The sequence below is a fragment of the Pyrus communis genome, chromosome 3 (genome assembly GCF_041283825.1).
Source record: "Pyrus communis isolate YQ-2024b chromosome 3, ASM4128382v1, whole genome shotgun sequence".
Classification (NCBI taxonomy): Eukaryota; Viridiplantae; Streptophyta; class Magnoliopsida; order Rosales; family Rosaceae; genus Pyrus; species Pyrus communis.
Window position 1 is genome coordinate 2,260,958 of NC_142567.1, and position 12,305 is coordinate 2,273,262.

At 36.2% G+C, this 12,305-nt stretch overlaps 1 protein-coding gene across 1 annotated transcript; it reads right to left on the minus strand.

Annotated features, from left to right (window-relative positions):
- Positions 1–2,199: 2,199 nt before the first annotated feature.
- On the minus strand, positions 2,200–4,465 carry LOC137715366 (FCS-Like Zinc finger 8). The gene is given in 5 exon segments (XM_068454663.2): positions 2,200–2,395; positions 2,397–2,469; positions 2,949–3,691; positions 3,806–3,871; positions 4,324–4,465. Coding segments are annotated over 3 exon segments (837 nt in total). The 5' UTR covers positions 3,683–3,691; positions 3,806–3,871; positions 4,324–4,465; the 3' UTR covers positions 2,200–2,365.
- Positions 4,466–12,305: the final 7,840 nt, after the last annotated feature.

Here is a 12,305-nt window from a genome sequence, read left to right on the forward strand (position 1 = left end):
TCTTTACAGTTTTTATGTTTGCGAATTATGTGCTTTGTTGTTTGAAAGCTTATTACTGCGCTCGCTGATTCGTACAGTTTCAAGGGTTTGAATCTGCGAGTTAGTGATGTTTTGTTGCTATGAGAATTTGAAACTTGACACTGTTCACAAAAAATTTCAGTCCGAATGACTGCCTTCTGAGAGATTTTGGCAGCCCTTCGGGAAGATTATTGGGTACGGCTGCCAGTGTCACAACCCGCTGCTTTCGAGTCCCATACAGACATTTTGCGGGACTCGACATGAGGGTCGTCCAACTGGCAAATTGTGAAAATTCACCCATTTAGTTAAACAGTCTCGCAACTCTAATTGTGCAATGTGCAAACCGGTTCGTACACAATTGCGGAGGTTGTCAAGTTAAACAAGATTTTAACAAAACGGATTTTCGTTTGAGCATCTCCTACGAACCAAGCTATTGGTGCTCTTTCCATGGTTGATTTGTCTTATCAACAAAGTATTCGAGTATTAGGAAAGCGACTTATGTGAAACAGGGATGCTGAGGTGGGCGGTATCTTAAACATGTTATGTGTGTTCAATGTATGATGTGCGGCCACTTTAGAGTCTCGTTTCATGATAGTTTTTCAATAGGGGAGTGATGGCAGTACCCTTTCTATCATCTTGCACACTTTTGTTTTTTATTGTTTTTTGTCTTGGTTTATTGATCCAATCCAAGGTGTGAAAGGAGAAAGTGTGTTTATCATTTCCCTTCTCGATAATTTGTATGCAATTTGCTTCTCTGAATTATTACAACTGAGTGTTCTTTTCCTTTTCCTAGTTTTTTTCACTTCAATCACTGCTGCTCTGTGGTCCAATTTTTCACTGTGGTATAGGCGTGGAACGTGAACAGAAGAAAGGGATGAATGCCAAAGCCAAATTTGACAGACAGCCATCCTTTTTGTTCGATCCCTTTAAGCACCCCTTTGGCCTAAACTAGTCTTCTTTTACCTCTTCCCTCTTCCCTCTTCACATCTTCAAAGTGCTTTTGGCTTTTCTTGGTAAGCTGGCCTCATCATTAGCTTTGCTCACTCATGCGAAGAGATTCTGTCTTGCAACCGAGGACATACTCTATTGTTTTTAACTCTATTATATACTTTCATCTCGTGATATTAGATATAGGTATAAAAAGATATTTTATCGAATACACTATAATCTCTTCATTTATACATCTGTCGTTAGCTTTGCTCATTTACACTGAGAATCTATTGTGTAACCTAACTACCTAAGATATACTGTATCCACCCACCATCCATCCACCACAAGTTTGTTGATACAAGGAGGATATATCTTCAGATGTACAACGTAGTTTCTGTACTTATACATCCATCACAAGTTTTGCTTACTCACACAAGAACTTATATTGTGCAACCAAAGATATACCTCTCATTTAATACATCACCACATGATCATAGACGACGGAAAAATATGATATCCCGGATACGCAGCAGAATCTCTCAATTTGTATACCATCATGGTATGATGGATGATGCAAGCAGAGAAGTTGGTAATGATAGGGCAAACTAATGTAATAAAAATGACAGTAAAAGTTTCGATATTTGGGACTACCTTCTGCAATTTGCATCACGGTTCTCAACTGCTACCGATATTTAATTGTCCGGGCCATCGAGTAAAGTATAATATTGGTCTGCAACTTTGGATCTATTTCTTCTCTATTTATTTTAACTTTATCCCATCAAAATGTCGCCACTTTTTAATTATTCTGATTTGTTTATTGGAGATGAGAGGACCTCATTGTTTAGAGTCTAAGGGTTTACCATTCAAAAGAGAAAGAACATGGATTCTTAGTTTACGTGAGGTGAGCTATTAGAATGAGTTAACGGAAACTGCTAGTTTTAATTTAAGTAGTTCGAATTTTGCTGTCCTTGGCCTTTTAGACAATAAGATCGGAGGGGATCCCAAGTCTCAACTCTGTATATTGTACAGTTCAAAATATCATGATTGATTAGAAAAAACAAAAGTTTGGGCAGGTTTTGAGTCTTTCATCCAAAGCAGGTGGGGAGGAGAAAATTCTACATATAATCGGGACGTCGATATTACAAGTATATCACTCGATGTCAGGTAAAAATGTTCAAATACATAACAACTCGTGATAGTTATGAGGAATTAGCATCTCGATTGCATGTAAGTTTCACTTAAACAGAAGAGTAGCAAAGACAAATCAAATAATTTATTAATTAAATAAAATCAAAACTCTACAAACTTACAATATCTCATCCTCTCTTATTTCTATCTGCAGTGGAGAGGGTAAAAAAAGGCAAATACAAAACTTAAATAGCAAAACCTTACATTTTTGGTCTCTTTAATCAATCATTCAAGAACAACTCCTAAAAGAATCATCCAAGTTCTGTGCTCCCAACTTCATCCAAGAGCATTTCTTGGTTGCGGCATTCTCGACTGCAAAAAGCCTTCTCACCTCTACACGAGACATTAAACAGACAATGAATCGTTATTTGAATAAAACAATCGAAAAAATGAGTTAAGGGTAGGATACACACAACGGCTATAAACGTTTAATTAAAAGTAGAATTAGAAACACTAAACAAACAATAAGTTGTATATACACTTTTTGTGATTATTAAGAGCAGCATGCAATCCAATATCTTTTTCTTCAAACATGAAACTTCTAATAATTGACTAAGAACTTGTTTGAGACGTCTTTTAGAAGAGCTAAAAGTGTTTTTTGACAATCAAAGCACTTTTGATTACGCTAGACAGGAAAACTTATAAACATCGTAGTAGGTCGTAGAAGTGTGTTCTAGGATATTCTTTTAAGAAAAAGCACATACAAGTGCTTTTAATAAAAAACTTACAAAAGCGCTTATGGACAGAAATACTTGCCACAAAAACAGTTTCAAAGTAATCATCTGAGTAAGAAAGGGGCCATTGAAACAAACCTGTAAATGTAGATGTCAATCTTCTGCTCAAGATTCTTCTTGCATGTGTAACAAAAGCTAAGAAAATTCTCAGAACAGGAGCTCGACTGATCTGACAAAGTATAGTAACTTTCCACAATGCAGTTATCAAATATGTGAGTCGTTCTCGGATTCGCCCCACGAGAAATCACACAAGTGTAATCCTCAGAAAGCTCCATTTCACTTTTCTCACTCACACAACCACACCCTGAAGCCGAATTCGAACCCGAATTCAGGTTCTCTGTTTGGGTGCCTGAGTTAAAAGTTCCAGTTTCTGAAAACTGGGAACTCTCAGTCTTGGGGATTTGAACTCTGAGCTTAGTGCCAAACAGGACCTTACGGCTACTGGGTTTTGAATTTTTGTCTTCAAAGTTTTCATCTTTTAGTGTTTGAAGCATAGCAAGGCCAATGCCCTTGGCCTCAGATTTTTCCCATAAGGGTTTGTTTCCGGATTGAGTTTTTGGGGTTCTGGGTTGGATTTGATCACCCGAAAACGGGCTTTTTCCGAAAGCAAATGGCTTGGTAGCGTCAAGAATTGAAGTTGGGCTGATAAAATTTGGATCGTTTTCAGAACTGCCCCTTATTGTGAAGGCTCTGAACCTTGGAGAATCGAAAAAAGATGGGATGTTTGAGTAGTTCCTTTGAGTTGGAGATGGTTGAGAATCCGCCATCAGAGGTTGCTTGCTGGTCACTGCTCTGGATCTGTTCCTCAGCATTACTTTGCACTATAGCAAATGATCAAATTAATCACCGCAAAACAGGGAGAAAAAAACAAAATTAATCCGAAATATGCATGAGAGATGGTAACAATATTCGAAAAGCAGTAATTGGGAACTTACCCTAATAGTCCGGCTATGGAGCACCAAAGGTAGAGCAAAATTAATCCAAGATTGCCATGAGAGATACTATAGCAACAACAAAGAAAATACATATGAGAACTTAGTAGTTACTTCACTAGGTCAATAATTCGGCTATGAAACAAACGTCTGGCTCAAAAATCACTTTGAATTTGAAAAGTAGAGTAAATTAAAGGGTCTTTTTTATTTTCAAGGAAGAAAAAGGAAGAAAGGGAAGAATCTCAGAGGAAAAAAATGTGAAATGGGTTTTTGCTAAATCTCAGTGGCCTCCATGGCTGAAAGCTTAAAAAAAAAAAAAAAACAAAAACAAATTGAAGTGGGGTTTTTTTTCAGTTGGAGTTAACTTTTTGGGGGATTGGAACAAAATTGGGACTCAAATTCCCATCATAACAAAGGGCATGCATGCCATGTGATCGGGGCAGGGAAATATAAGAAGAGAGCAGCTCTGCGATTTGCAGCACAAGAAGTTCTCTCTCTCTCTCAAAAAAAAAAAAATTCACCTTTTGCTTAGTGGGTTTTGCATCCCATCCATCGACTTCACTTCCTCTTTATTCAGTTTTCAATTCCTGTGAAAAAAACATCAGGGCAGGAATTTTCAACTTGGCCAACAGAGAAAGTGAAAGATGAGAAGGGACCAGACCCCATGTTTTAAAGGGAAAGAGAAGGGTTGGGTTTAGTGAGCCTTTTCTCCTTTTAAAGAGTGAGAAACAAGATCTTCCAAAAAAAAACAAAACAAAAAAAAAAAAAAAAAAAGAGTGAGAAACAAGATACAATTTTTAGCTGGACTGGTCATGTCATTTATAAGACAATTATCTAAATATAAATGAGAGGTTGTAATCAATGGTGAATTCATAATTTGAACATTGGGTGGTCCAGATTAAGGTACATTAGACGCTAGTCGAGGAGCGAGCCGACGTCTAGCGCCTATGCACCTAAATGAGGTCTAAACAGGGACTTAGGCATATTAGACGGATTTAATTAAATTTATTATATGCCATAAGCGTCTAAAACTATATTTGTATTGACAATTTGAGTTTATTATTCTAATTAGGTATATTATTTAACATATGGTGTCACATCCCGGCCCGCGGCGGATCACTTCCCGGGCCCGCTCCACCATCCGTAGCACGATATTGTCCGCTTTGGGCTTACCATTCCCTCACGGTTTTGTTTTTGGGAACTCAGGAGCAACTTCCCAGTGGGTCACCCATCATGGGATTGCTCTAGCCCTTTTCTCGCTTAACTTCGGAGTTCCTACGGAACCCGAAGCCAGTGAGCTCCCAAAAGGCCTCGTACTAGGTAAAGATGAGAATATGCATTTAAGGATCACTCCCCTGGGCGATGTGGGATGTCACAATCCACCCCCCTTAGGGGCCCGAAGTCCTGTCGGCACATTTCCGGCCAGGGATTAGCTCTGATACCAATTGTCACATCCCGGCCCGGGACGGATCACTTCCCGGGCCCGCTCCACCACCGTAGCACGATATTGTCCGCTTTGGGCTTACCATTCCCTCATGGTTTTGTTTTTGGGAACTCATGAGCAACTTCCCAGTGGGTCACCCATCATGTGATTGCTCTAGCCCCTTTCTCGCTTAACTTCGGAGTTCCTACGGAACCCGAAGCCAGTGAGCTCCCAAAAGGCCTCGTACTAGGTAAAGATGAGAATATGCATTTAAGGATCACTCCCCTGGGCGATGTGGGATGTCATAATCCACCCCCCTTAGGGGCCCGACGTCCTCGTCGGCACATTTCCGGCCAGGGATTGGCTCTGATACCAATTGTCACATCCCGGCCAGGGGCGGATCACTTCCCGGGCCCGCTCCACCACCGTAGCACGATATTGTCCGCTTTGGGCTTACCATTCCCTCACGGTTTTGTTTTTGAGAACTCATGAGCAACTTCCCAGTGGGTCACCCATCATGGGATTGCTCTAGCCCCTTTCTCGCTTAACTTCGGAGTTCCTACGGAACCCGAAGCCAGTGAGCTCCCAAAAGGCCTCGTGCTAGGTAAAAATGTGAATATATATTTAAGAATCACTCCCCTGGGCGATGTAGGATGTCACATATGGCATACTAAAATATCATAATTTTTACTTTAGTAGTGAATTTGATGGTCTGCAATGAAAGTTTAAGTGACTATGAGTTCATAGTACGTTACGAAATATTTTTCAAATTTTTTATGAATTTATAGTGAATTAAAAAACTAACAGTGTTAAACCTTTGATATAAAAAGTATTATTTGAGTAGTATACCATATCTTTATTAATTAAATACTAGGTGGCACAATCTGATTGGACAATAATTAAAAAAACAAAAGAGAAAAATGAGGAGTTGGTCACATGAAAAATAGAGTCTTTCTTCTACCAAGGTTTAAGAACAATAGAGCCATGTGGTTCTTCATCTAAAATTAGATTTTTCTTCTTGGTTTAAAGTTTCTATTGCACAACATTTGCACATCCATGATGATCTTCTCTCTCAGCATATGCTTAAACCGTTGGATGGTCATTGAAAGGTCCTCACAGACGATTCTTGGGCTTTCGAGGGGTCCCGGGACCACAACATACATGAGTGAATCCACCCTTGGTTGTAATGGACATTTGTAAAATTGATGAAAGTCTTGAATTGGCCAATTATATCTAGTTCATCGGGGTAAAATAGCTAAAAAGATAGTTCATAAAGGAAATTGACAATTAGGTTATAGACTTTGAGTAATCCTCTGTATCTAGTTTAAGAGTAATCGACAATAAAAGGAGTAACTTAACATATAAAGCAAAATTCCTTAATCAACCAATGTAAAATTCAGGACTCTTACAGATTTCCTATATTTTAATATTTTATGTTTCACCGTTCGGATACGGTCCTCATGATAATAAAAAACTTAAAAATTACTTGCGAATGACATGATCAAACTGCCATATGCCAATTTTTTCGAGAAACAAAAGGAGGCGTGTGCATGAGAAATTGTGGTTTTGACCACACAGCCTCAAAACCCAGAAATTCCATTTTTTTCTTCTTTTTAATAAGCTTCTTTTTGTAGTTTTCTGATATGATTAGCTTTCTCTCTAATAAAATAGGCATCCCATTTCTCAAACAGATAGAATTTTGTCTTTTGTAAAGAGTCTTTGTGAGTGTATTTTGTCGTGGCTGGCTTGGACTTTGTGTGAAAGTCTCTGTGTGGACTGTGCAATTAGGAACGCAGAAATAAACGCACGCACTCATAGGAAATGTTGAGCTCATCCCTACGTTTCTGATTCATTTTTTCATATATATTCACCATGCAAAATTGTTATATATTTAATATTTTGGTAATTCCTATGCACAAATTATTGGTGCTATTTCTGGACTTGAGAAACAGTTAGTGTAATATCGGATATATCTTTTCTTATTACGTGATTAAAAACGTGATTACAACCTGTAAATCATGAGTATATCATTATTTTATTGGAAGAATTGCAATTAGTAAGGCGGAGTCAATTATAGGCTTTTTAGGGATCGATTGCGCGAAAAAAACATTTTAAAACTTAGAGTTTGAAAAAGCTACTGACTAAATTATCATTCTACAGTTGGACACAACATGATGGCACGCGGCTAAATACTTACTTCAACTCCAACAATCAACTACAAAATCATATTTCGAAAAATCTAAAACTTAGATTTAAAAAAAAGCTATTGACTGAATTATATCCAAGAGTTGGACAAAACAAAATAGCACACGGCTAAATACACTTTTCAACTCCAACTATCAACTATGCTTGGCTTTTCTTCTTCATTTCAAAATCATTCACCGAAATTAACTCGCTTCACTCAAATCTCTCCATCTAACTTTTTTCCTTAATCTCTCAAGCGGAACGATCGCTAGCACTTACCTACCGAATAAGGAAACTTAGACAATAACCACCAAGCTTTTATACTTTGCCCAATCAAAGAAAAAAAAAAGTTCTGAATTCGCCAACGACAATTAGTAGGTTTCGTAGTAAGACCAACCTGTTGTATGATAAAATCACTTCCACGACTCATCTTCTTGATTAACCTAGATTAGGTTAAAAATTGGGAGAATACCAAAATTTCATGAAGCAACAGTTGAAAAGATTTTTTTTTTTTAGTACATCGATATTTTTTACACTAAAGGGAGGGAGAGTTCGGCTAAGCTACACAATGAGCAGCCGAATTTCGTATTAAATTTGCCATCCACGAGATTCGAACCTAAGACCTCTCACAAGATCATAGTACTAAATGACAAAAGTTAAAATACTTTCAAAAGAAGAAGTTTTATACATACGATAAAATGAGCATATCACATGTGCTACATTACTTGTGTAGTACACACTTACTCTTCTTTGCACATAATTAGAAGAGTAATGCAAAGAGAACTCTCTCAAAGTGAGACTCTTTATGGACTTTCTGTTACCTCATAGTTTAATGTCAATTATCGTGTTAACATTATAAACCATTGTGCCAAAAACATAAGGTGGCAGAAAGTCTCACTTTTAAGAGGGTCTCCATAGCATTTCTATAGTTAGAAATATTAATCCATTCATCCTTTAGCGGATTTCGAATTTTGAGTTTAGTCTAAAATGTCCGGCCTTTCCCAGTACTATTTAAATGTCTTCAGTTATATGTTATCTTTGAACAATTTAGCTTTGGGACCCCAGAGTTTACAGAGTCTGGAACTTTCAGTTTACTCCAATAATAATCAAGTTTTTATGGAGGCCATGTCCTCGCAACATGAAAAAGTTGGTCCAGAATTAACATGGTAAATGTATCCTATTCTTGACTTTGTTTTTCCTACATTTCACACTCTATTTCTTGATACAATATTTAAAAAATTAGAAGGTGCGTTTTATAATTATCTCGTTTTTAATTTTTGTGTTGATAAACAGAAGGAAAATACATAGAAAATGATGGATGAAGAATATTGAATGAAGAATTTTGGGAGAGCGGTGGAAGAACTGTATAAGAAAAAAATACAGTGAAAATTAAAACAAAAAATAAAAAAATATTAGATTTTATTTTCATCCATTCCTCTTTGTTTCTTCCTATCCCTCTCATTACCTTCTTCACCTATCATTTCCCCTCATATTTTTTTATATTTTTTTTAGTCTCAAGCACGTATAAAAAGTAAAAACAGAAAAGTTATCAAACGAGCTAAATTGATTAGGTTCATCTACTTTGCCGTATTTTTTATGTTTCTGTATTATATCTGAGTAAGCATTCGTGTAATTCACCCCACTTTTTCCTTGACTTGAGAGATCAAATCTTAGAGAAGTTACACAATTATATTTTTATATACAACCAACGGTGCTCATTTCTATAAGGATTTTTAACGAAAAACTCTCGGTATTGTTCATTTTAACGAAAAATCACATTTTACACTAAAAAGTCAATCCTGGTATTATTCACTTTATCCTTTATTTTGTTCTTATCGCTAAAACTCAAAATTTTCAATCAATTTTTATTAGTTTTCCTTGTTCTAAATGAGTTTTTCGACTAAGTGATACCAGATAGACAACGCTAATTATCAAGTATTGTAATTAGTACTTGTCATTTCCATTTCGGTTTTAGTTTCAGAACCGCATCAAACCAAATTGCAAGAATTTTTTATTTTAATTTCATTTAAAATCGCATCAAATTGAACCATGCCTATTGCCTACCCCCTCTGTCAATTCCGAAGAGGGGTGGGGACTCTGGGTTTGGCCCAATTATGTGATTAGGGTTTGTGGGGATTGCTTGTTTGTTAGCTCTCGAATAAGTGACTAGTGGGGCCCTTCAAAATTAAAATGGGCGTGGCTAGAGTGAGTGGGTGGGCTCATTGAGAGTAACGGGTAGCGAGAAAATTTTCGCTTTTTTCTTTCGCACCGGAGGAGACGTACAAACCGATCCCAACTCCTTTGCCGTTGGTTACGTAAACCTGTGGGGGCCTTTGACAAAAGAAACATAAAAAACTGTGGGAGCCGTTTTGTTTTTTCAAATGCAAAGGTTTTGAGGTGAGCGATTGGCTATAGAACATACGAGGTGAACGATAATTTGGTATTGAATTGGTATTCGTAATATTTAAATTTAAGATATCTTATTTGTAAATAAAGATGATTCATCTTGCATTGGTTTTCCAATACAATAACAGCCTCACCAATTACCAACTTGCCATCGTCCTCATTGGCAATAGAGGTGGACTAGGCGAACTTGTTGAAAGTGATCATATCATCGCCTAGTGCATCTTTATAGTTATTATCATCATTGGTGGTAGAGATGCAATAAACGATCATGACGGATGCGCTCATATCATCATCGAAAAACTATTGTTGAATATCACTAGATTGTAATGTTAATAGACCTGATCATTAACTCTACTAAAAAAATCCATCTGGATGTGTATCGTGAACCCCACTATGGACCCGGGTCGAACACTTAGGCCTAAGTTTTAAGTTTCAGTCAAAATGTGGGCTCTATAGTGATACAGGACTGCACTCGGTACTTTCTAACTCAAGACAAAGTGGTGATATATGTAACTAAGAAATGGGAAACAGAATCATTACTAATTGTATAAGTGGCTTTAATAATTTGCTTTTCTTGACAGCTCAGATTTTTACCGAAATGACACAACAAATAGGAAAGCAAACAAAAGGTTGTTTATGCTCAAATAGTTACATTCGAAAAAGAAAAAAAAAAAAAAAAAAAAAAAAAAAAACTCAAAAGTGCTTTTAGAAAAAAAAAAAATGATAGAATATGATTGTCAATATGAAAATCTCATTTATTGGTATTATACGTTCACTTGCCTTAAATGAAAAAAACGTTTTGTGAGAAGTATGTGTAGAGTTGCTTATGCTGTTTTGAATCCATAATTTTGAAAAGAAAAAAAGTTTTTTTCTTTTGTTTACCAAACACAATTAAGTTCCCAACTTTTCTTAGAAGCTGCTTTAAAAAAAAAAAATATATATATATATATATAAGCCATCCCAAACCAACGAAAAATGTGATACAAAAATTGGCATAAGAGGAAATTGATCGTGTAACACATCTCTTACTACAACTGTGAAATAGTTGTCGTCTTTATGATTTGCGATCTTTGACCACCCTAAATACGAGATATTTTTGGCGTCATTAGTTAAATTTAACTATAAATTTATCTTTACATCTTATAATAATTTCTTCGAACAGAAACGTGATAAGAGAAATAGACGTAGATTTTCTCTCAAAGCCTAACTCTCTCTCCTTCAATGATATGAAAGGAGTAGGTGGCAATATGTAAATGCAACACACTCGAGGCATCGTCCAAATGCAGGGATGGATAACGAACCACTCGAGATGTCTTGATCGATGGGGTTAAAACTTACGATAACAAATGAGCCCGCTGCAATTGCTATCAAACAAGTTTCAGTCACTTTCACCGTTGCCAAGCGGCATTAATATGATCTCAAACAAGAAAGAAAATTTTCATCGTGTTGAAAATAGTCATTCAACACCAAGTGTTATAATATAAATGATTAATTTTTTTTTAAAATATCTAACCACTTGTATTATGATATTTTGTACACGCATCATGTTCCCGACCCACTAAAAAATCTTTCCGAATAAAATAATGTTGTAAGTCAATTGTTTTTTGGTAAGCCTCAATTCTATAGAGAGAAAGAAAGAAAGATAAATACAATGCATATTTGGTTTATTGACTTTGCTCAATTACTCAAGGCATTGATAATTTTTTCATGGATAAGATAGGATTATATTGTTGGCACCAAGTCGACTGATTTGGACATTTCATCATCCGCGTAAAAATAGAGTTTGAAAAAGAAAATGAAAAACTAGTTACATTTTAAAGTCTTTGTTTTATGTGACTTGCGGGATTTCAGTTTTCTTATATTGCATCATTATGATTTTAAAATTATTTCAATTTATGCTTTTTGTCTCTTTTGATCATATGATCCTTCATTATATTGTTGACGTGACAGAAGTAAGATCTCTTGGTATGCACATGTGTGATTGATTTGTCATTTTGAAATATGAAACATAGAGTTAGAAAAGGCGAAGCTCCAATTTATGTCTATGTTGTGCAATTGCGGCTTCCACCTCAACTCCCATGTTTGCTATGTCATCAATTTAGAATGACCAGACAATCAAACAAGCGAAAGATACAAAGTGACACAATTTCAGACCTCCATGATGCAATGTGAGAAAATCTAAACCTCGTAATTAACCGCTTTTAAAAATTACTCCAAACTTAAAAGGCGTAATATAATTAGGCAAGAAGAAAAAAAATGTTATTGGATTAAGTAAATGATTAGTTTAATTAGACATGATTATGTGATCCCCTTGACGTCTTCCATTTGTTTTTGCGTGATGATTTGTAATGACCACGTGGAAGGAGAGAAATGAAAGAGGGCAATGAAGTGGAAAATGGGGTCCAAATTTGTCTTTTGGTGGAGTAATGCATTAGGATAATCAACTTTGACTAATTAGGATAATCAACTTCGATTAATTAAGATAACCAA